The sequence below is a fragment of the Loxodonta africana genome, chromosome 21 (genome assembly GCF_030014295.1).
Source record: "Loxodonta africana isolate mLoxAfr1 chromosome 21, mLoxAfr1.hap2, whole genome shotgun sequence".
NCBI classification, from domain to species: domain Eukaryota; kingdom Metazoa; phylum Chordata; class Mammalia; order Proboscidea; family Elephantidae; genus Loxodonta; species Loxodonta africana.
This window is the reverse complement of record NC_087362.1, coordinates 74,423,555-74,448,803: the sequence shown is the minus strand read 5'-3', so window position 1 is coordinate 74,448,803 and position 25,249 is coordinate 74,423,555. Positions and strand designations below refer to the sequence as shown.

The window sequence follows — 25,249 nt, the reverse complement described above, 5'->3', positions numbered from 1 at the left end:
TTACCCTGCTCTGCTGCCCAGATCCCCTCACAGAGTCACTCACACAAATGTCTAGTAAGAGCCTGTTTTGGCCTTGTTGCCCCTGGGATCAAAGTCCCTAGCTGTACAGTCAATCACACCCTAGAGGATGTATCTGTCCTTGGGGAAGCTAGTGGGCTGGTTTGGTGGCTAAAAAAGCCTACTGCCGACGAGTTGATTCCAACTCATAGCGACCCGATAGGACACAGTAGAACTGCCCATAGGGTTTCCAAGCAGCAGCTGGTGGATTTGAACTGCTGACGTATTGGTTAGCAGCTGAGGTCTTAACCACTGTGCCATCAGGGCTCCAAAACCAAACCCAAACCAAACCCACTGCCGTCGAGTCGATTCCAACTCATAGCGACCCTATAGGACAGAGTAGAACTGCCCCGTAGAGGTTCCAAGGAGCGCCTGGTGAATTCGAACTGCCAACATTTTGGTGAGCAGCTGTAGCACTTAACTACTACACCACCAGGGTAGGAGACCAAATACAGGCAGCCATTACTGCCTGACTCGGATTATGACACCAGTGACTAATCTGTGGCTCCTGGAGGCTTCTGGACAGCAGCAGCAGAAATGGCCCAGGCTCCCAGCTGCGTGACGCCAAGCCTGAGGCATTAGCCTAATGACATTGTAATATTCCATCACATAGAAAGGGAACAGTATTAATTTAGTTTATCCCTTTAGTAAGCCAAATTTATTGTTTGGAGTAAAGTCCCTGGGTGGCAAAAATGACTGACATTCTTGGCTGCTAACCGGAAGGCTGGAGGTTCAAATTCATCCAGAGACACCTTGGAAGAAAGGCCTGGTGACCTACTTCCAAAAAATCAGCTATTGAAAACTCCATGCTGTGCAGTTCTACTCTGACACACACAGGGTTGCCATGAGTTGGAATCGACTCCATGGCGACTGATTTGGGTTTTAATTAATTAATTTATTTTTTGGTTATTTGTAGGTGCCAACAATACAAAGAGGGTAGACATGGTGCTTGCCTTCAAACAATGCACAGCCTCCGGCACAATGCACAGGCCAGCTAGGTCTCAGGAGTCTCAAGCTGGTGGGCTGTAAGTAGGTGTCATTTGGCTAAAAACAGTGTTTAATTTTTTAAAATTAGTTGCAAACATTTTAAAATAGAGATTACTCACAAAAATCTGGATTTCTGGCTTCTCTTGAAAAACCAACATGGCGACATGGTGCCCACATCCCCAACACCCCCGCCAGGCTGACACCAGTGCCCACCTGATCCTTTCTGTTCCTGCCTGCCCTTCCTGGGCACTGAAGCTTGAGGCGCCTGTACGAGAAGCAAGAGGGGAGCAGTAATTATGGAGGCAGGTGTTGGGGTGGGCACAGGCTTTGCAGAGAAGGTGGCTGCCCAGATGCTGTCTTGTCTGCCTGAGAGAGAGCTGAGGGTGGTGCCAGCGGGGCTGTGGTGGGAGAGCGGGATGAAATGAGTGCCATAAAAGCTGGAGAATGGGGTGGGCTGAGGTATGGCTTTGTAGCATAGTGAGTTTGAATCATAGGCAAGAATTCCATGCCTGGCTTGCCAGCAGGTAGATAAAAACTGAAATGGCCTCAGGAGAGAGGTCAGGTTGAAAGGCCTTCGGCCTTCTTATCGAGCCTGAGTGAAGTCACCCTGGGGGTGTTGTGAAAATGCAGCTTCTGATCCAGCAGGTGTGGAGGGGCACTATGCATTTCTGACAAGCTCTGCACTCCGAGTAGTCAGGGCTCAGAGATGAGGCTGAAATCTGGGGGGCCGTGGGCCACACTTGGCCTGAGAAATGAGGTTCGTCTGGCTTGTGTGGTGTTTAAGATTTCTTTTTAAAATAGATGCTAACATTTTTTAAATCAGGATTTTTTCACACAAAAATCTGAATTTGTTTTGTGTTGAAGAGCAAAGATGTCACCTTGAACACTAGAGTGCGCCTGACCCAAGCCATGGTATTTTCAATCGTATCATATGCATGCTGGACAATGAACAAGGAAGGCCGAAGAAGAATTGACGCCTTTGAATTGTGGTGTTGGTGAAGAATATTGAATATACCATGGACTGCCAAAAGAATGAACAAATCTGTCTTAGGAGAAGTACAACCAGAATGCTCCTTAGAAGCAAGGATGGCGAGACTGTGTCTTACATACTTTGGACACATTGTCAGGAGAAATCAGTCCCTGGAGAAGGACATCATGCTTGGCAAAGTACAAGGTCAGAGGAAAAGAGGAAGATCCTCAACGAGGTGGATTGACACAGTGGCTGCAAAAATGAGTTCAAGCAAACGATGATTGTGGGGATGGCACAGGACAGGGCAGTGTTTTGTTCTGGTGTGCATAGGGTCACTATGAATTGGAACTGACTCGACGGCACCTAACAAAAACAACAAACCCGTCATTCTGTCTCACATTGCTGTATTTTCTTTTCCTTTTAGTATTTTCATCATCTGAAATGAGCTTGTTCATTTTTTTACTTGCTTACTGTGTATCCCTGCTAGGCTGAGGACTCTGACAGCAGCGACCTCACCTGTCCTGCTCGCTTCTGCCTCCCTTGAACAGTGTCCGGCACACAGTCTACACTCAATAATATCATTCGTCAAGTGAATCAGCAAATCCTCGGTCCTGCACAGTCAGTGACGGCCGAAATCTCACCTGGCCTCTCTCACGCTCTGGCGTTACTACGGGAGGCGGGCTTTGGATAGGACCCGGGCAACCACCTAGGTTTAGGGAATCTGAGGGGGAAGCAGAGGAGTCATCAGAGAAGTAGAAGAAGCAGGAGCGTGGGGACGGGGGGGCGGGGGGCGGGGGGGTGGGGGGGCAGAAAGACTTTGCAGAGCTGGGGTGGGCATGAATGTTGTCACGGGATGAGATGGTGAAGACAGAAGAAGGCCTCTGGAGGGTGCTGCTAGCCTCAAGAAAGCAGGAGTGGGAAGGCCCTGCTCCCCAGAAGTTTGGTGCTACAGAGAGAGGACGAGCCAGGAAGTGTCTCAAGGTCGCTCTTGGATTTTGGGAAGTTTTCTGGGGAGAGCAGTTTTGATACACTTGTAGATAGAGTGTAAGGACCCGATGGTGAGAGAGTAAAGATTAAAAAAAAAAAAAAAATCAACCCATAAAATAGTGGATAACACCCCACCTTAGGGCAGGCAGAAGGTTGCCATGGTGGAGGGATGGGAACAGAGGAAGGAGAAACCCTTTCCTTAGGATGGGAACAGGGGGCAGTGGGAGCAAGTCTGTAAGAGATGTGTGCTCCTGAAACATGTCCACTTAGGGGAAAACTCTGAAAACCCTTGATAACATCTGAGCAAATAATGAACACACGCTGACATAGGTTTGGAAACGAGGGGGGTGGTGATAGCAAATATATCCAGTTTAATAGTTTGTCCTTAATGTGGTTTGCAACAGCATAGGTATTTTGTCTCTGCCCTTGTGGCTTCCTGCACCTTTTCCAGACTTCTCCAGAACCAATGGCTTGAGTTATATCTCGAAAGTTGATGAAATAATTAGTAATTGAACAAGAAGAGGGCTACATGGTCTCCAGTGCTGAGGGAAAGAAAAAGATAACAAAATCCATTGCCGTTGAGTTGATTCCGACTCATAGCGACCATATAGGACAGAGTAGAACTGCCCCATAGGGTTTCCAAGGAGCGGCTGGTGGATTCAGACTGCCGACATTTTGCTGAGGAAAATAAAAAATTTGCTGAGGAAAATAGGGGAGGAGAAATCCTGCCACTGTGGGGTTTGTAAGGAGGTCTGGCAGTGCCGTGGTTAAGCGCTTGTGTGCTAACCAAAAGTCAGCAGTTCAAATTCACCAGCTGCTCTTTGGGAGAAAGATGTGGCAGTCTGTCCCAGTAAACCCTATGGGGCAGTTCTACTCTGTCCTACAGGGTCGCTGTGAGTCGGAATCAACTCTATGGCAGTGGGTTTGGATTGGCTCTGGAGTCTGACTGGTCTCAAATCCCAGCTTTGCTGTGTTAAGTTAAAGGCAAGTTACTTGACTTTTTAGTGACTCCATTTCCTTATCTGTAAACGGGGAATAATAATATTTCGTGACTCACAGGATGGTTTGTGAAAATTAAATAAGATAATGCAGGTAGAGCCTGCAGCAGGTCGTCTTGCATATGGTAAAACTGGCGGAGGAGGGGAAGGAGAGAGGCATCATATCTCCTTCAACATCACCAGGGGGAAGGAGAATCAAGATCAACAGCCCAAGGCTGATGAGGTGGAGGTCACACATACCTCCTCCCTCCTGTCTTTACCAATTCTGATACCAGCTGTCCCTCCCACAGCACTCTCTACTTCCCTTCTGGGTTTGATAATTCATTGCAATGGCCACACAGAACTCACAGACCATACTTACAGTTATGGGGTTTATTAGGGAAGTAACAGGTTACAACTTAGGTTCAGGAATGCTCAGGATACAGCTCTTCCATCAGGACAGCCCCTTTTCAGGCATGCCAGCAGGCACGCCTCTTTCTGGCCCTCAGCCTCTGCCCCCTCTGGCAAGTGTTACAAAGCTCTTTTAGTTCTGCTGATAAGTACCCCCCAGGCACCCCACTCTGCTAGTAAGCTTCAGCCCAAAGGCACTCAGCTTTCTCACTCCATCTCCTGGTTCTGCTGCCTCCGTTTCTTGCTGTCTTTGGTGTCACGGCTCTCTCTCTCTCTCCCCCCAGCTCTCTCTCTCTCCCTGTCTCTCTCTCTCTGTCTTTGGACTCCTAGTTCCAGGAGCTTCTCAGCGCAAGGATGGCAAGTCCAAAGAAGTGCTCCGCTCCTGGCCCTTCTTTCTTGGTAGTGGTGAGATCCTCTCCTCCTGCCTCTGAAATGGCTCGTTTTAAGCCTAGTGGGATGGCAAAACTGACCAGTACCCTTGTTAGGGTTACATACACCTTATTAGCATGGTCCCACCCAATCATTTGGTGGAAGTTACAAAGACTATGGCTCGAAGGGCTGAATTAATAAGTAATTCATTGCACCACAACATAATACGTTTTAGTTATTGAGGAGTCCCCGGGTAGTGCAAATGTTTAATGAGCTTGGCTGCTAACTGACAGGTTGGAGGTTCAAGTCCACCCAGAGGCACCTCAGAACGAATGCCTGGCGATCTACTTCCAAACAATCAGCCATTGCAAACCTACGGAGCACAGCTCTACTCTGACACACATGGGGTTGCCATGAGTTGGACTCGACTCAACGGCAAATGGTTATTATTATTGGAGGTTACAGTTGCTCTTGATGAATAAAAATGAGAAAATATACTTTCACTTAATAAATTTAATTTGACATTGTTTGAAAAGGTCGGGCCCATTTTGTGTGTGTCTGTGTGTCTGTGTTTGTGCGTGCGTGTGTGTGTGTGTGTGTGTGTGTGTGTTAGTGAACGAGAGAGGAGAGAGACTGATTCTTAGTGGTGAAAGGATTAGGCCCACCCAGACCAAGGTCCTATTACAGAACCAAGTCTAAACAGTATGTTTTTAACACTCAATCCAGTGCCTTTTCCGCTCTGTCCTACTGTCAGGCATGGCATTGTCAGTTTTTCGGAAATCATCCCAAATTATGCCCCAATTCAACGTTTCCAAATTTTTCCCAGTTATTTTTTAAGAGGACCAGGTGGCTGGACGAGCAGAGTGGTCCGCCGGTCGGTAGATGGCGCAAAAGCGTTGTTGCCAGGGTTAGTGGAGCCGGGAGGTGGTGAAGGGGGGCGCACAGAGTGCGGAAACCAGGGACAAAAAACCTTCTTTTGATTGGTCCAAGCGCTTCTCCCTCGTACCCAATCAGAAGTGGCAGCGTCATCACGTTACGGGACTGAAGCGGCAGCCCGCGGAAATTTGAAATGGCGAACGGCTTGGTGACTGGTGGTGGTCTGGAGCCGGAGGCGATGGCGCCAGCGCCGGAGCGCACGGGCTGGACGGCCGAGGAGGAGACGGCCAGCCTGGAAAAAGGTGAGCACCGCCTTGCCCGGTCTGCGGAGCCTCCTGCTAGCGGTGGCCCGGGCGTGGGGACCTGGTGCCCGCAGCCCGGGGTGCGGTGGCGGGTGTGCGAGGCCGGGAGGCTCTCAGGACATCGGGTCGGGGGTTCCCGGGCTGCTGCCCATGTCTCGTCCTCTCCTGCCTCAGCTTCCCTCGGACTGGAAGGAGCGCCACTGAGTCGGGAAGCCCCAGCCCCCCATGCCGGGTGGGCGCAGGGACCTCTGCGCGCATTCATCTGTGTCAACAGGCTCTTCACTTTACTCCACATCTCAAAGATGGGAGCCACGCTTCTTTCCGCAAAAAGGAGGAAGCTTGAACCCTGGACACCGAGGGCCGTTAATATTCCCAGCGTTTGGGGAGCTAGTTTGGAAAAGTCTAGAGCCAGAAGCCAGGTTTCCTAATTCCCAGACATTTCTACCTCAAGTGCTCGGAGCCCTGATGGCACAGTGGTTAAGAGCTTGGCTGCTAACCAAAAGGTTGGCAGTTCAAATTCACCAGCCACTCCTTGGAGTGGGGCAGTTCTACTCTGTCCTGTAGGGTTGCTATGAGTCGGGACTGACTTGACAGCACCTAACAACAACAACAGCTGTAAGTGCTCAATAAATATTAGCTATTATGGAAACACTTGGTTATGGAAACACTTGGTGGTGTAGTGGTTAAGTGCTAAGGCTGCTAACCATAGCGTCGGCAGTTCGAATCTGCCGGGCGCTCCTTGGAAACTATGGGGCAGTTCTACTCTGTCCTATAGCGTGGCTATGAGTCGGAATCGACTTGATGGCAGTGGGTTTGGTTTGGCTTTGGTGCAGAGGTCACTGTTTCTTTTTTCCTGACATTTTGTCTTAGCTATCTAATGCTGCTCTAACAGAAATATCACAAGTAGGTGGCTTTAACAAACAAAAATTTGTTTTCTCACAGCCTAGGAGGCTAGAAGTCCTAATTCAGGGTGCCGGCTCTAGGGGAAGGCTTGCTTTCTCTGTTAGCTCTCGAGGAAAGTCCTTGTCTCTTCAGCTTCTACTTCCTGGTTCCTTGGAGATCTCCAAGTGTTTTGGCATCGGTTTTGCCCCATCTCTGCTTCTTTCACTTGCTTGTTTAATCTCCTTTATGTTTCAAAAGAGATTGATTCAAGACACCAACCCTGTCTTATTAACCTAACAGTGACAACCCATTCCCAAAGGGGATTGTAACCACAGGCATAGAGGTTAGGATTTACAACCCATTTTTAGGAGACGCGGTTCAATCCATAACACCTTTTTAAGCTGGTGCAGGTTTTTATTCTAGCATTTTAAGTAGTGTTGTGTAGTGGGAGGAATCCTGGCAAAGTAAGAAAGCTCAGTGCGACTTAATTCCACCACTGACTAAACTCATGAATGGGCAGAAGTCACTTGGCTTCAGTTTTCCCACTAGGAAATCAGAGGCAGTGGTCTTCCAGAATCGAAGATGAAATAATGTGTCAATAGTAATTACTTTCAAAATGGCCATAAGGATTTCTGCTGATGTACAACTGTTATTTATCTAACATACATTTATATGTACTAAGTGATGTTTTTTCTTAAGCGATGTTAGTTGCCCTGAAGTCACTTCTGACTCCTGGTGGCCCCATGATTTACAGAGTAGAGCTGCTCCATAGGGTTTTCTTGGTTCTAAATCTTAAGGGAAATACATTGTTGTTGTTGTGTGCTGTTGAGTTGATTCTGACTCATAGCCATCCTGTAGGACAGACTAGAACTGCCCCATAGCGTTTCCAAGGGTGTGATTGTTATCGAAGCAGACTACCACATCTTTCTCTCCTGGAGCAGCTGGTGGGTTTGAACTGCCAGGCTTTTGGTTAGAAGCCTTGTTTTTAACCACTGCGCCACCAGGGAAGCAGACAGCCAGGCCTTTTCTTCCATGGAGCCACTGAAGTTTCCAACTGCCAACCTTTAGGTTAGCAGTCAAACGCAAACCATTTGCACCACATAGGGACCTTACCAAGTAATGGGGACAGTTATTTAATCCTCTTAATTTAATTGACGTGGGGAGCAGTTCTACTCTGTCCTATAGGGTTGTTATGAGTTGGAGTCAACTCACTGGCAGTGGTTTTGTATAGCCAAGGAAACTGAGGCAATGAGATTTTCACACAGTGATAAAGTATTGAGGCTCTGTACGGCTCCAGTGCCTCAGCATTTATCTGTCAGCTGTAGACACTTGAGTTCACTTGGGTCGTCTGTGTTGTTGTTGCTGTTAGGTGCTGTTAAGTCTGTTCTGACTCATACTGACCCTGTGTACCACAGAACTAAACACTGCCTGGTCCTGCACCATCCTTACAGTCATTGTTATGCTTGAGCCCATTGTTGCAGCCACTGTGCCAGTCTATCTCGTTGAGGGTCTTCCTCTTTTCTGCTGACCCTGTACTTTGCCAAGCATGATATCCTTCTCCAGGGACTGATCCCTCCTGACAACATGTCCAAAGTGTGTAAGACGCAGTCTTGCCATCCTTGCTTCTAAGGAGCACTCTGGTTGTACTTCCTCCAAGACAGATTTGTTCATTCTTTTAGCAGTCCATTGTATATTCAATATTCTTCCCCAACACCACAATTCAAAGGTGTCAATTCTTCAGTCTTCCTTATTCATTGTCCAGCTTTCACATGCATATGATGCAACTGAAAACACCGTGGCTTGGGTCAGGTGCACCATAGTCTTCAAGGTGACATCTTTGCTTTTCAGTACCTTAAAGAGGTCCTTTCCGGCAGATTTGCCCAATGCAACGTGTCTTTTGATTTCTCAACTGCTGCTTCCATGGCTGTTGATTGTGGATCCAAGTAAAATCTGTGAGGTCAAGTAATTCTGGTGGCCTGAACAGGGGCAAAGAAATTGGAGGAAAGAGAAAATAAAAGTGGGGTGTGTGTGTGTGCGTGTATGACAAAGCAGTGCTCCTAACAGTCTCAGATACTCTCTTCAGAAACCACCACTGGAAACTACTTTGCAAGTCTAAATGCTACCCTCAGCATTTGTTTATTTAGTAATCAGTTCATCTATTTAAAACATCTTCTTACACAGAATTAGAAATGCCACTGACTGAAGCATGCCTTATGAAACATAATTACGTACAGTCCAGACCTAATGTGTTTAGCATTTTCTAATCTTTTCCTCAGACATGGCCACTGAATTCACAAGGAGGAACCTAGCAGCCTTCGCAAAGGAAACAGTATGCATTATTAAGACTCATCTCTGTTTACCGAGGGGCCGTTGACAGGCCGATACTGCAGAAAGTGAAGGCAGGCTTCAGCTCGTCTGAGAGGGATTATCGAAAATCAGCTATGTTCCCTATTTCTAATGCGGTTTTATAGAATTGTTTTGGAAGAAACAAAGTGACTACGAGATCCTTGGCCATTATAAGCTGCTAACCATAGTAAAGATCATGTTGTTGTTGTTAGCTGCCATTGGGAACTGGGATGGCTGTCCCCACGACTGGTTGGGGATCAGATCATTGTGAACTACAGTTTTCATTGGCTGATTTTCCAAAGTATGTCTCCAGGCCTTTCTTCCTAGTCCAAGCCTTTCTTCCTAGTTTGTGTTAGTCTGAAAGCTCCTCTGAAACCTGTTCACTGTCATAGCAGCACGCAGGCCTCCACTGACAGGTGGGTGGTGGCTGTGCATGACGGACCCGGGTCTCCGGCAAGGAAGATGAGAATTCTACCCTTCAAACCAACACTGCACCCTAGTAAAGATCATGTTGTGTGCCATCGAGTCAATTCTAACTCAGTGGCCCTACAGGACAGAGTAGAACTGTCAGTAGGGTTTCCTATCCTGTAATCTTTACAGGAACAGATCACCAGGTCTTTTCTTCCGCGGAGCTGCTGATGGGTTCAAACCACAGACCATTCTGTTAGCAGCCAAGCTCTTAATGATTGCATCACCAGGGCTCCTTAATAAAGATCATAGCTGTATCCGTTTAAGGAGATCTTGGGTGGTTGCCACTGAATTAAAAAACAGATAAACCAACCGTTTCCTTTGCCTTTCCCCAAACCTCACAGAACAACAAAACCTAACCTGTGAAGGGTCTTAAGCTCTTACTGTTTTGAAGTAGAACTTGGATTTTGAGATGTTTTTAAGTTTCGAACTAGTTTTTTCTGACAATGATAGAAGTAAGTAAAGCAGCATCCTCAAATCCTAGCTTGTACTTTGCTTGGAATTTCTAAGCAAGGAAGTGAACATAGCAGCACTCTGTAAACACTGGAAGTGTCTGGGACAGTGAGACTGCTTATTTTTTGTTCTTTTAGGTTTGTTCCAAGATGAAGACTCCTGCAGTGATTGTAGCGATCATGAGAAGGCAGGTACTAGTTTACGGAGTTTTGTGCTAGAAGGTAAAACACTTTTCCCAGAAATTTTCCAAACAAGTCAACTTTTGTTCTATGAGCGATTCAGAGCCTATCAAGATTACATTTTAGGTGAGTAAGTTCTCTTTTTTGTTGCTTAGTATTATTATTACCTCTTTGTTTAAAGTAGATGTCTGTTTCAGTGCCCCAGACTGCCAGTTGTTGGTACTGATGGAGGTGGGCTTGGTGGATTTAGTCACTTCTCTCTGCCTCATGTGGTTGCAATTCTTACTGTGTCTCATTTGTTTGTAGCTGACTGCAAGGCTTCTGAGGTAAGAGAATTCACAGCTGAGTTCTTGGAGAAGGTTCTGGAACCATCTGGATGGCGGGCAGTCTGGCACACCAACGTGTTCGAGGTGCTGGTAGAGGTAAATTTAATTCTGTTGTTCAGACATTTGTCTCTAGCTAAAAGCACTTTATTTCAGACTGTTATAGCCAAAGTGCTTATTTTTAATTAAAGTTTATGAGCTGATTGAAAATAGCCTGTTTTTCACATCTGATTGCCACGGTGTGTAAAGTCTTCTGCAAATCCTAAAAACAGCCGAGGAGGAGCTGCCAGGGAACCGAAGTGTCTGAAGTTTCAGCAGCCTTTGACAAGGAGAAATGGCTTATAAACCTATGAAGTGGAGGAGAGACCTAATTATGGAGTTAGCAGCGTTGCCATTAATTTTTTTACCTTTTTAGTTGTAGCCCATTAAGTCGCTCAAACCAAATAGGCAGTTTAAAACTAGCCCATTTATTGCCTAGCAGATCTGCAGACGGGTGGTTAATCTCTGGGTAATACGTCCCACTGCAGAAAGTAAGAAACAATCTTATTTTTCAACTGGCTGAACCTTTTACATTAAATCCGCAGTCTAATTACAGCTGTGAGTTTTTTTCAGCGTCTGCTAACTGGACCACAAAAAGCCCTGTTAAACTAAAATGTTAAACCAAGGAGTGTGACTACAAGTTGTTGCTGCCGCTCCTGCAGGAGATGACACCGCACTCGCAGTGATTGTGCTCCAGGCACTGGGTTCAGCTGTTCCTTGGGAATTTGGAAATTCTGGATTGTGCTGATACCTTCGATTGTTCAGACCTATTAGTTTGGTTACAACAGCGTGCACCGCCCCCCCCCCATCATTTTCTGTAAAGCAGAGTCATTGTTTTCAAAGAAAAACGTGCTAAAAACACTTCATTCATTTGTTTACCAAGGGCCCAGCATTGGCCTTACAGCTTCTCATTCCATGAGCGAACGTGTAAGATCCCCACCCTTGAGAGGCCTTCACCTCCTGGTCTCTTTGTCTCTATCCTGCCTCATCCCTGCTGCTCCCTCCCAGCTGCCTATTCCCGCTCCTCTTCTGCCAAGCTTGCCTCTGCCACAGGGCCTTTGCACCTTCCCTGGCTCTTCAGGTGGCTACATGCTTTTCATCCTTCTCATCTCAGCTAACAAGTGACTTCCCTGACCATCTGAGCAAACAAGGCACTCTGCTGGTTATTCTCTGCCACATACTCATCATCTTGTTTACAGTGTAAGCTCTGTGAGAGGAAGAGCCAGGCCTGCCTTGTCTGTCCTTTACATTACAGAAGAAGGTTCCCATTCCTGCTTTTTAAAAAGTCAGGCTGTTACTAGTGTTTTATATGTGTCTTAGTTTCGATTTTCCATGCGTTAAGTCAGGCCACATTGTTTTAAATCCCAGGTCACGGACGTGGACTTCTCAGGGTTGAAGGCTGTGGTGAGGCTTACCAAGCCGTACCTCTGTGAGTCTCGCGTGAGCTCTTTCACCTGGGAGTGCATGAGTGAGCTCCTGGAGCTGAAGGAGCACCGGCTGCCCCTGCAGGAGCTCTGGGTGGTGTTTGATGACTCTGGAGCGTTTGACCAGACGGCCCTCGCCATGGAGCATGTCAGGTGGGAAGAGAAGTTGACAAAAATTACCTGCATCCAGAAACACTGGACAAACAGAAGAAAATCTGGTCCGTATCAGGCCCAGATTTAAAATTCAAACTGTGAGCTTGGTCATTCCATCTTAGCCACGTTTTAAAATATTCAAAAATAGGGGAATCTCTTAAATTAAAATTTTTCATATGTTTAAAATTTTCTTTTTGGAATAATTCCAGACTTATAAAATTTTGAAAAAATAGTACAAAGAATTCTGAATACCCTTTACCGAGTTACTCCAAATGTTAACAAAAGGTAGGGGATTTTTATTTGGATTTATATATGTTTAGAAGTGGGCTTCAGAGTTCTAGGATCTAAGGCTTATGGTCGGCATATCTGAATACATGAGGAAAGAAAGATAAAGTGAAGAAGGTGGTATATCGTGGCCTATGCACTGGTTAGACTGAACCAAACCAAACCCACTGCCATTGAGTTGCTTCCGACTCATAGTGTCCCTGTAGGACAGAGTAGAACTAACTGCCCCACAGGGTTTCCAAGACTGTAAATCTTTATGGAAGCAGACTGCCATATCTTTTTCCTTTGGAGTGGCTGGTGGGTCTGAACCACTGATCTTTCGGTTAGCAACCAAGTTCTTTAAACTGATGAGACTGATACACATTATCTGGTCAAAGAAAGTGTCTTCTCAGACCACTTCCAGGACACTTGAGGGACATACTTGCATCTTTCAACTTTTTCGGCATGGTTGGTTTCCACTCACAGGAGTGTGCCCCAGGCCCCTTAGGGAAGGAAGGTGCATACCTGGATTAATAGGTACGTTTTTCAGGTATGTATTTTATCAGATAATTTTGATTTTTTGGCTCTTCCATATATATTTAGTAAAGAAGGCTAAATTTTAGCTATTTAGAAATGGACTTGTATTCCTCCAGGAGGTGGAAGACTGGATAATATAATGATTGTGATGTTAATAACTGTGCTTTGTGTTTTGAAATTTAACAAGTATTTACTGGTTTCTCTGTAATGAGCCTGGTTCTGCCGGGCCCAGTTTGAATAACTTATAAAAAAGCAGTGTCTCAGGCCCAGCTTCTGACATCACGTGGAAAATTTCTAATTGTATGCAGGGACGTTTAGGCCTAGATGTTCAGTTTTAAGCCAAGCAGTATAAATCCAAAGAACTGGTTTCTGTACAGAACCAAACTAACTCCCTTATGTTTTGATCATTTTTTGTAAAATCCAGCAATTAAAGCATGTGAAGGTAAAGCAGCAATTGATGATTTTGGGAAGTTAAGAATGAAGGAGTTAATCTCTCTCGCTGGGTGCAGACGCAATGGAAAGACAAGTATCTGGGGCTGGTGATGGGGTTATTGGAAGCCCAGCTGGGCCAGATGCAGTCTTCATTTTGAGGGGTCAGAATCTGGTCAGTGCCATGAGAAGGTCAAATTGTGAGAGTTTCCGTCTGTTTTTATTCAGTAAATACTTGAGTGCAGGTCCTGAGTTGAGGGTAGGGGGCGCCTGTTGCAGAAAACAGATAATCTCACCATCAGGGAGCTGTCAGTAACGGTGGCGGAATAACCCTGACGCAGTAATCACACAAAGACGTATATGTGATTGTGAACTGGAGTTAGTGCTGTGATGAATTACAGCATCTGAGGACTAAGTTAAAAAAAAAAAAAAAAAAGGCCAAACCAATGGCTATCCAGTGGATACCAACTCATGGCGACCCCATGTGTGTCAGAGTAGAACTGTGCTCCATAGGGTTTTCAATGGCTCATTTTTCATAAGTAATTGCCAGGCCTTTCTTTTGAGGTGCCTCTGGGTGGACTCAAACCTCTAACCTTTTTCCGTTAGCAGCTGTGTTACCCATTGCACCACCCAGGGACTCCAAGACTAGGTCAGGCCACTGTTATATAGTTAAGGGGTCAAGAAAGGTCTCCTGAGGAAATGACATTTGGGTCTCAAGGACTAGCTAGGTGAAAGGGGTTGTGGCGGAGTGAGTAGGCGGAGCTTGGTGAGCTTAAGGAACTGAAAGGCCAGTGTGGCTGGAGCACAGGCAGAACTGGAGAAGCCTGGGAAATGAGCTTGGAGTCTGAAGCAGGGGTCAAAAGGTATAAGGCTTTGTAAGCCAGTTAGTTGTTCTTATCTTCCAAGAGCAATGGGAAGCCATTCAAGGGCTTTTTCTCAAGGGTGAATATGATAGCTTTGTTTTAAAAGACTGCTATGTCTAATGCCAATGAGTTGTACATGTAAAATAGTGGAAATGTTTTGTAAAGTGTATTTCACCACAATGAAAAAAAAAGCTGCTGCGTAGAGAACAAATGGAGGGAGGGACGCTAGGGAGGCCGGTTAAAAGACACGTGTGAACTAGCGTGGGACGTGGAGAAATGGAGTAGACTAGGGAGACCAGTTAAAAGGCATGCGTGGACTAGCGTGGGCAGTGGGGAAATGGAGTAGACTAGGGAGACCAGTTAAAAGGCACATGTGGACTAGCGTGGGCTGTGGGGAAATGGAGGGAGGCTAGGGAGACCAGTTAAAAGGCACACATGGACTAGCGTGGGAGGTGGAGAAGACTGTTGAGGCTTGTTGAGCAAGTAGAATGTCTGGGACATGGTGGTGGAATGGATCCTGGCTGATGAGGGTGATGGAGTTGGCACCCAGGTTTCTGGCTTGAAGGAATTTGAATACTGACTGGATATTTGGTAATATTAAGAGATTAAATTTTTTGGGGGGGGTAAAAATTTTTTTTTTAGAGACACATTCCAAAATTTTGTGAATGATATATATGTCTAAGGTTTGCTTCAAAAGTGTCAGGGTAGTAGGGGAGGGGGCAGCCGCGGGTGGGATAGAGATGGAACCAAATTGACCCGAGTTGATAATTGTTGAAGCTGGGTGATGGATACATGGCGTACTGTTTTCTCTCTGCCTTTGTATATGTTTGAAATTTTCCATAATAAAAATATGATTAAAAAATCACTTGAGGAGCTTTAAAAAAACACTGATGCTTTTACAGCTTCCCAAGGATTCCAATGCGCAGCCCAGGCTGAGAACTGCAGCTCTGTGTTGTGTCCCTAGGTGGTATCGCTGCTTCAATGCCATCGATGTGCTGACAACTCCCAGATTTATCTCCCTAGCCCTGGCCTTTCCCTTGAGTTCTGGACTTGCATATTCGTCTGCCTGCTTGACATCATCTTTGTGGAGTTCAAGTAGACATCTCAGCCTGTTTTCATGGGGAAACAAAACTCTATTTTCCACCCCAAACTTGTTTTCCTCCTGGTCTTCTTATCTCAGTAAATGGCACTCCCGTGGAGCCCTGGTGGTGCGGTGCTTAAGAGCTACGGCTGCTAACCAGAAGGTCGGCAGTTGGATGTACAATAATTGAAAAAACCAAACAAAAGACTGGCAGTTCGAATCCACCAGCTGCTCCTTGGAAACCCTATGGGGCAGTTCTACCCTGTCCTATAAGGTCACTTTGAGCTGAAATTGACTTGAGTTACAGATAATTGATAAATAGTTCTTCTGGGGAAAAAAAAAAGTCCTAACAGAACCACTGTTGTGGAGAAAGTTTCTCTAGCTGCTCAGAAGGTCTCTGTCTGATGTGACTCTGAGTTGTTAGTAACGGTAAGACACCGGAATGCTGGGTAATATTTGCTAGAGTCGATAGAATGTCTTAACTGACTCCAAACAATTTCGCTTTTGCCCCTCTGAAACCCTGGCGTTTTGAACCAGGGATTGAGTTTTGACGATACAAATTCCTCCTTCAGGTTTTTCTACCAAAACATTTGGAGGAGTTGGGATGAAGAAGAGGAGGATGAGTATGATTATTTTGTCAGGTGTGTTGAGCCTCGACTGAGATTGTAAGTATTTTTTGCTGACCTTGATACATCTTGGGAAAAACAGATATTCTCAGTTTGATTTTACCTGTGTAGTGCGTGTGCGTACGGCAGGGGCCTAGACAGAAATGGAACCATGTGCAAACAATACAACCCGTTGACAAGTTATTAAGTGAAACTTGTACAAGTGCAGAGACGGCTGCTTTTAGTGTTTATAAACTGAATCTAAAAGCAGAGAGTTCAAGAATCTGTTGCTAGCTCATTGTTTTGTAAAACTAAGTAAAATCCAATTGAGCTAGTACGTTAAAAGCCGTGTTTAATTAAAAGATAATTGTTTGAAAAGCAGTGAGATTGTTTGAATTATAGAATACTTTTGGCTTTACGTTTTTAAAGGATATTTTTAAAGATACAGAACTTGAAGTTCCTACAGCAAAACATGCCAGACTAAACTCACAGACTTACCTAGCATGCTTTGCCAAGCTCATTTTCCTTAAATCTTTATTTGACAAATAGATGAAAATATGAAATAGTTAATACTGGTGATGAATAAAAATTTCCAGAATACCTGAACACCTTCTTCTAACTTATCGTTTTGATGGGGAAACCTTTCCACGCAACAATACCCAAATTATTGTTCTGTCCTGACCTGGTTAACGTGGCTTTAGGCCTTCCACTAGGTGGTGGTCTGAGACCAGGTAATTTCTCCTTGCAGTCATGAGGTAATTCAGTAGGCAGTGCTGCAATAGAATAAAATTAGAACTTGCATTAAAAATAAATAAATAGAATTGCAGAAGAGAATTTTTTTTTCCCTGTGTGAAAGATGATTTGGTTACATAAGAAGGTGGTAACCCTTCATGTTTCTGGGAAACCCGCTTTGATTTAGTAAGCTTTTCTTGTCTTAAACAGTAAATAATAATAAATGAAAATATTTGAGGAGGCTGGTTAATGGTTCACCTGGTTTAGAATCATGTATACCTTAGCTCCTCATAGACTGGCGGTGATTTCTCTTGAAACATTTCCCAGGTTTTCTGTTCTCTATTTCCTATATTCCCATAGCATGTTTAATGAAATGCCAGGCTTTCCACATTAGGTTTGCCTAGGTTTTGTACATTTGCTCTTAAAGTAATGATTGGTTTTGACTGTAGTACAGTGTAATGATGGGTGAATATCACGTACATCTGGCCCTTGGGAAAACTGTATTCCCCTCTGACAGACTTAAACATGTGTTAACAACGAGAAGTGACCCCATGAGCACCTTGTACAACACTGGCAGATGGGGTACAGTAAGGGAAGGGTTGTTTTCTGTTATGGAGAAGAAGCCATGGCATCTGATGGAGAACCTGGAATGTTATCAGATGTAAGCGAACCCAGAAGGACTCTGGGCTAAGATAGGAGCGAGCTGTCGACAGGCAAGGTTCAAAGGGAATTTTTTGTTTTGATTTTGCACTGCGAGGTCAATATTTTTCCTTTCTAATTCAAAACACTCAGCTTCAGAGCTATTGGGTCTGAGACGCACAGCTGTTGCTTCATTGCTTCCAGACTATGAAGTATCAATAGAATGAGAAGAAATGAGCCGATTGGCATGGATATTGGAAAGGCTGAGACACTTACTTTAAAATTTGGGTCTTAATCTTTACAACTTAATTGACCTGATCAAGCCGTCAGTGGTTTGGTCCCCTGTTTCTCGTTTGCAAAGTGGATTTTCAGAATAGCTTTAAATGAGTACGGATTAACCAAAGCAGACAAAATTCTTGCTTTTCTTGCTTTTCAAGCTTCACCTAATTCATTTATTTGAGAATCAGAAAAAACTTTTTTGTTTATTTTATTTTGTTTATTTTTTGTCTATTTGAGTGTTCACCATAATTTGATGTAAAGGATATGGTTCTGTTTTCTTTTCCTCCTGTCTTATTTGGAGCATGACTAAGTTAAAAAAAAAAAAAAATCACCTAAGACAGTACTTTTCAACCTTGATTGTATATTAGAATCCCCAGAGAACTTTAAAAAATACCTCCATACCCCCGGAGGCGGATTTAGTTGTTCGGGGAGGGGCCTGAGCACTTGTGTTTCTTAAAAGCTACCTGGTGGTGTCTAATACGCAGCCAGAGCTGAGATTCCCCTGGCCTGGGGGTAGCTGACAATAATATTGTGCTTTTATTTTTAAATGCATCTATTTCAAATCCATTAGCTTGATTGTCTATAAGTTATTTTATTATTACATCTAGAAGTAATTTCATTCTGAATTTATATTCGAGAAGGTATCTAAATTAATAATAATTTTTTTAAATTAATTTTTATTAAGCTTCAAGTGAACATTTACCATTCCAATCAGTCTGTCACATGTAAGTTTACATACATCTTACTCCCTTCTCCCACTTGCTCTCCCCCTATTGAGTCAGCCCTTTCAGTCTCTCGTTTCGTGCCAATTTTGCCATCTTCCCTCTTTCTCTATCTTCCCATCCCCCCTCCAGTCAAGAGTTGCCAACACACTCTCCAGTGTCCACCTGATTTAATTAGCTAACTCTTCATCAGCATCTCTCTCCCCCTCACGGACCAGTTCTTTTCATGCCTGATGAGTTGTCTTCGGGGATGGTTCCTGTCCTGTGCCATAGGAAGGTCTGGGGAGCATTGTCTCCGGGATTCCTCTAGTCGCAGTCATACCATTAAGTATGGTCTTTTTATGAGAATTTGGGGTCTGTATCCCATTGGTCTCCTGTTCCCTCAGGAGTTGTCTGTTGTGCTCCCTGACAGGGCAGACATCGATTGTGGCCGGGCACCAACTAGTTCTTCTGGTCTCAGGATAATGTAGGTCTCTGGTTCATGTGGCCCTTTCTGTCTCTTGGGTTCTTGGTTGTCGAGTGACCTTGGTGTTCTTCATTCTCCTTTGCTCCAGGTGGGTTGAGACCAATTGATGTATCTTAGATGGCCGCTTGTTGGCATTTAGGACCCCAGGCGCCACATTTCAAAGTGGGATGCAGAATGTTTTCATAATAGAATTATTTTGCCCACTGACTTAGAAGTCCCCTCAAACCATGTTCCCCAGACCCCTGCCCCTGCTCCGCTGACCTTTGAAGCTTTCATTTTATTCTGGAAACCTCTTTGCTTTTATTCCAGTCCAATTAGACTGACCTTCCTTGTATTGAGTGTTGTCTTTCCCTTCACCCAAAGCAGTTCTTATCTACTGATTGATCAATAAAAAACCCTCTCCCTCCCTTCCTCCCTCCCGCCTTTGTAACCACAAAAGTATGTGTTCTTCTCCATTTTTTCTATTTCTCAAGATATTATAATAGAGGTCTTATACGATATTTGTCCTTTTGCCTCTGACTCATTTCGCTCAGCATAATGCCTTCCAGGTTCCTCCATGTTATCAAATGTTTCAGAGATTTGTCACTGTTCTTTATCGATGGGTAGTATTCCATTGTGTGAATATACCACAATTTATTTACCCATTCATCCGTTGACGGACACCTTGGTTGCTTCCAGCTTTTTGCTATTGTAAACAGAGCTGCAATAAACATGGGTGTGCATATATCTGTTTGTGTGAAGGCTCTTGTATCCCTAGGGTATATTCCGAGGAGTGGGATTTCTGGGTTGTATGGTAGTTCTATTTCTAACTGTTTAAGATAACGCCAGATAGATTTCCAAAGTGGTTGTACCATTTTACATTCCCACCAGCAGTGTATAAGAGTTCCAATCTCTCCGCAGCCTCTCCAACATTTATTATTTTGTGTTTTTTGGATTAATGCCAGCCTTGTTGGTGTGAGATGGAATCTCATCGTAGTTTTAATTTGCATTTCTCTAATGGCTAATGATCGAGAGCATTTTCTCATGTATCTGTTGGCTGCCTGAATATCTTCTTTAGTGAAATGTGTGTTCATATCCTTTGCCCACTTCTTGATTGGGTTGTTTGTCTTTTTGTGGTTGAGTTTTGACAGAATCACGTAGATTTTAGAGATCAGGCGCTGGTCTGAGATGTCATAGCTGAAAATTCTTTCCCAGTCTGTAGGTGGTCTTTTTACTCTTTAGATGAGCATAGATGTTTGATTTTTAGGAGCTCCCAGTTATCAGGTTTCTCTTCATCATTTTTGGTAATGTTTTGTATTCTGTTTATGCCTTGTATTAGGGCTCCTAGGGTGGTCCCTATTTTTTCTTCCATGATCTTTATCGTTTTAGTCCTTATGTTTAGGTCTTTGATCCACTTGGAGTTAGTTTTTGTGCATGGTGTGAGGTATGGGTCCTGTTTCATTCTTTTGCAAATGGATATCCAGTTATGCCAGCACCATTTGTTAAAAAGACTATCATTTCCCCAATTGACTGACACTGGTCCTTTGTCAAATATCAGCTGCTCATATGTGGATGGATTTATATCTGGGTTCTCAATTCTGTTCCATTGGTCTATGTGCCTGTTGTTGTACCAGTACCAGGCTGTTTTGACTACTGTAGCTGTATAATAGGTTCTGAAATCAGGTAGAGTGAGGCCTCCCACTTTCTTCTTCTTTTTCAGTAATGCTTTACTTATCCGGGGGTTCTTTCCCTTCCATATGAAATTGGTGATTTGTTTCTCTATCCCCTTAAAATATGACATTGGTATTTGGATTGGAAGTGCATTATATGTATAGATGGCTTTTGGTAGAATAGACATTTTTACTATGTTAAGTCTTCCTATCCATGAGCAGGGTATGTTTTTCCACTTAAGTATGTCCTTTTGAATTTCTTGTAGCAGAGTTTTATAGTTTTCTTTGTATAGGTCTTTTACATCCTTGGTAAGATTTATTCCTAAGTATTTTATCTTCTTGGGGGCTACTATGAATGGTATTGATTTGGTTATTTCCTCTTCGGTGTTCTTTTTGTTGATGTAGAGGAATCCAAGTGATTTTTGTATGTTTATTTTATAACCAGAGACTCTTCCAAACTCTTCTATTAGTTTCAGTAGTTTTCTGGAGGATTCCTTAGGGTTTTCCATGTATATGATCATGTCATCTGCAAATAGTGATAGCTTTACTTCCTCCTTGCCAATCTGGATACCCTTTATTTCTTTGTCTAGCCTAATTGCCCTGGCTAGGACTTCAAGTACGATGTTGAATAAGAGTGGTGATAAAGGGCATCCTTGTCTGGTTCCCGTTCTCAAGGGAAATGCTTTCAGGTTCTCTCCATTTAGAGTGATATTGGCCGTTGGCTTTGCATAGATGCCCTTTATTATGTTGAGGAATTTTCCTTCAATTCCTATTTTGGTAAGAGTTTTTATCATAAATGGGTGTTGAACTTTGTCAAATGCCTTTTCTGCATCTATTGATAAGATCATGTGGTTTTTATCTTTTGTTTTATTTATGTGATGGATTACATTAATGGTTTTTCTGATATTAAACCAGCCTTGCATACCTGGTATAAATCCCACTTGATCAGGGTGAATTATTTTTTTGATGTGTTGTTGGATTCTATTGGCTAGAATTTTGTTGAGGATTTTTGCATCTATGTTCATGAGGGATATAGGTCTATAATTTTCTTTTTTTGTAATGTCTTTAGCTGGTTTTGGTATCAGGGAGATGGTAGCTTCATAAAATGAGTTGGGTAGTATTCCTTCTTTTTCTATGCTTTGAAATACCTTCAGTAGTAGTGGTGTTAAGTCTTCTCTGAAGGTTTGGTAGAACTCTGCAGTGAAGCCATCCGGGCCAGGACTTTTTTTTGTTGGAAGGTTTTTGATTACCATTTCAATCTCTTTTTTTGTTATGGGTCTATTTAGTTGTTCTACTTCTGAATGTGTTAGTTTAGGTAGGTAGTATTTTTCGAAGAATTTATCCATTTCTTCTAGGTTTTCAAATTTGTTAGAGTACAGTTTTTCATAGTAATCTGAAATGATTCTTTTAATTTCATTTGGCTCTGTTGTGATGTGGTCCTTCTCGTTTCTTATTCGGGTTATTTGTTTCCTTTCCTGTTTTTCTTTAGTCAGTCTAGCCAATGGTTTATCAATGTTGTTAATTTTTTCAAAGAACCAGCTTTTGGCTTTGTTAATTCTTTCAATTGTTTTTCTGTTCTCTAATCCATTTAGTTAAGCTCTAATTTTTATTATTTGTTTTCTTCGGGGGCCTGATGGGTTCTTTTGTTGCTCACTTTCTATTTGTTCAAGTTGTCGGGACAGTTCTCTGATTTTGGCTCTTTCTTCTTTTTGTATGTGTGCATTTATCGATATAAATTGGCCTTTGAGCACTGCTTTTGCTGTGTCCCAGAGGTTTTGATAGGAAGTATTTTCATTCTCGTTGCTTTCTAAGAATTTCCTTATTCCCTCCTTGATGTCTTCTATAACCCAGTCTTTTTTCAGGAGGGTATTGTTCATTTTCCAAGTATTTGATTTCTTTTCCCTAGTTTTTCTGTTATTGATTTCTAGCTTCATTGCCTTGTGGTCTGAGAAGATGCTTTGTAATATTTTGATGTTTTGAATTCTGCAAAGATTTGTTTTATGACCTAATATGTGGTCTATTCTAGAGAATGTTCCATGTGCACTAGAAAAAAATATATTTTGCAGCAGTTGGGTGGAGAGTTCTGTATAAGTCAATGAGCTCAAGTTGGTTGATTGTTGTAAGTAGGTCTTCCGTGTCTCTATTGAGCTTCTTACTGGATGTCCTGTCCTTCTCTTAAAGTGGTGTGTTGAAGTCTCCTACTATAAATGTGGAGGTGTCTATCTCACTTTTCAATTCTGTTAAAATTTGATTTATGTATCTTGCAGCCCTGTCATTGGGTGCATAAATATTTAATATGGTTATGTCTTCCTGATCAATTGTCCCTTTTATCATTATATAGTGTCCTTCTTTATCCTTTGTGGTGGATTTAAGTCTAAAGTCTATTTTGTCAGAAATTAATATTGCTACTCCTCTTCTTTTTTGCTTATTATTTGCTTGATATATTTTTTTCCATCCTTTGAGTTTTAGTTTGTGTCTCTAAGTCTAAGGTGTGTCTCTTGTAGGCAGCATATAGATGGATCGTGTTTCTTTATCCAGTCTGTGACTCTCTGTCTCTTTATTGGTGCGTTTAGTCCATTTACATTCAGCGTAATTATAGATAAATAAGTTTTTAGTGCTGTCATTTTGATGCCTTTTCATGTGTGTTGTTGGCCATTTCATTTTTCCGCATACTTTTTTGTGCTGAGACGTTTTTCTCAGTAGATTGTGAGATCCTCATTTTCATAATGTTTAACTTTATGTTAGTTGAGTCGTTACGTTTTTCTTGGCTTTTTTCTTGAGTTATGGAATTGATATTCGTTTTTGTGGTTACCTTATTATTTACCCCTATTTTTCTAAGTAAAAACCTAACTTGTATCGTTCTGTATCGCCTTGTATCACTCTCCATCTAGCAGTTCAATGCCTCCTATATTTAGTCCCTCTTTTTGATTATTGTGATCGTTTATCTATTGGTTTCCATGATTCCCTGTTATGTGTATTATTTTGTTTATTTATTTATTTTTTAGAATTAATCTTAATTTGTTTGTTTTTGTGCTTTCCCTATTTGAGTTGTGTTGATATCAGGACGTTCTGTTTTGTGACCTTGTATTGTGCTGGAACCTGATATTATTGGTCATCAGGCCGAACAATCTCCTTTAGCATTTCTTGCAGTCTTGGTTTAGTTTTTGCAAATTCTCTAAACTTGTGTTTATCTGTAAATATCTTAATTTCTCCTTCATATTTCAGAGAGAGTTTTGCTGGATATATGATCCTTGGTTGGGAGTTTTTCTCCTTCAGTGCTCTGTATACGTCGTCCCATTCCCTTCTTGCCTGCATGGTTTCTGCTGAGTAGTCTGAACTTATTCTTATTGATTCTCCCTTGAAGGAAACCTTTCTTTTCTCCCTGGCTGCTTTTAAAATTTTCTGTTTATCTTTGGTTTTGGTGAGTTTGATGACAATATGCCTTGGTGTTTTTGGATCAATCATAAATGGGGTTCGATGAGCATCTTGGATAGATATCCTTTCGTCTTTCATGATGTCAGGGAAGTTTTGTGTCAGGAGTTCTTCAACTATTTTCTCTGTGTTTTCTGTCCCCCCTCCCTGTTCTGGGACTCCAATCACTCTCAAGTTATCCTTCTTGATAGAGTCCCACATGATTCTTAGGGTTTCTTCATTTTTTTAAATTCTTTTATCTGATTTTTTTTCAGCTATGTTGGTGTTGATTCCCTGGTCCTCCAGAAGTCCCAGTCTACATTCTAATTGCTTGAGTCTGCTCCTCTGACTTCCTATTGCGTTGTCTAATTCTGTAATTTTATTGTTAATCTTTTGGATTTCTACATGCTGTCTCTCTGTGGATTCTTGCAACTTATTAATTTTTCCGGTATGTTCTTGAATAATCTTTTTGAGTTCTTCAACAGTTTTATCAGTGTGTTCCTTGGCTTTTTCTGCAGTTAGCCTAATTTCATTTGTGATGTCTTTAAGCATTCTGTAAATTAGTTTTTTATATTCTGTATCTGATAATTCCAGGAGTGTATCTTCATTTGGGAAAGATTTTGATTCTTTTGTTTGGGGGGTTGGAGAAGCTGTCATGGTCTGTTTCTTTATGTGGTTTGATATGGACTGCTGTCTCCGAGCCATCACTGGGAAACTAGTTTTTCCAGGTAATCAGCTAAAAAAAATGCAGTCAGATCCCTACCTGAATTCTCCCTCTGGCTCAGGCTATTTGGATGTTAACGCAGCCGCCTGGGGAGGGTGGGGGAGCGATCAGAGAGCTAGGAGTGTAGCACCTCAGAATATAGAGCTGATCCCCGAGTTCACGCTCCGCCCGCGTCCGCCAAAATCCCAGCAGGATGGCTCCCTGGCTGGGATGCTGCTCTCCCCGCTCCAAGACCAGTCACTTCCTCTCGGGGACTTCTGCCTCCTGTGCGCCGCTCCGTTCGCGTGGACTGGGTGGGCGTCGCCCTCACGAACAGCTGGGCCCGCCCCTGGGGTCTATTCAGGGGAACGCGCTCACGCCCCGCCCGTGCTCGCCAAAATCCCAGCGGGACGGCTCCCCGGCTGGGACGCTGCTCTCCCTGCTCCGAGACCAGTCACTTCCTCCCGGAGACTTCTCCGTCCGGTGCGCCGCACCGCTCTCGCGAACTGGGTGGGCGTCACCCTCACGAACGGCTGGGCCCGTCCCTGGGGTCGCTTTAGGGAAATATAGCTGATCCCCACACTCGCGCCATGCCCGCTTCCTGCCAAACTCCCGGCGGGAGGGCTCCCCGGCTGGGACGCTGCTCTCCCTGCCCCAAGATCAGTC

General features: G+C 43.5%; 1 protein-coding gene across 1 annotated transcript in view; it reads left to right on the top strand.

Annotated features, from left to right (window-relative positions):
* Window positions 1–25,249, top strand: part of SHCBP1 (SHC binding and spindle associated 1) — a 40,948-nt gene that overhangs the window by 2,162 nt on the left and 13,537 nt on the right. The window contains exons 2-6 of the mRNA XM_003416339.4: window positions 5,773–5,936; window positions 10,223–10,390; window positions 10,571–10,686; window positions 11,995–12,203; window positions 15,950–16,042. Coding sequence (XP_003416387.1) covers window positions 5,828–5,936; window positions 10,223–10,390; window positions 10,571–10,686; window positions 11,995–12,203; window positions 15,950–16,042 — 695 coding nt within the window. The 5' untranslated portion in view covers window positions 5,773–5,827. The remainder of the gene's footprint in view (window positions 1–5,772; window positions 5,937–10,222; window positions 10,391–10,570; window positions 10,687–11,994; window positions 12,204–15,949; window positions 16,043–25,249) is intronic.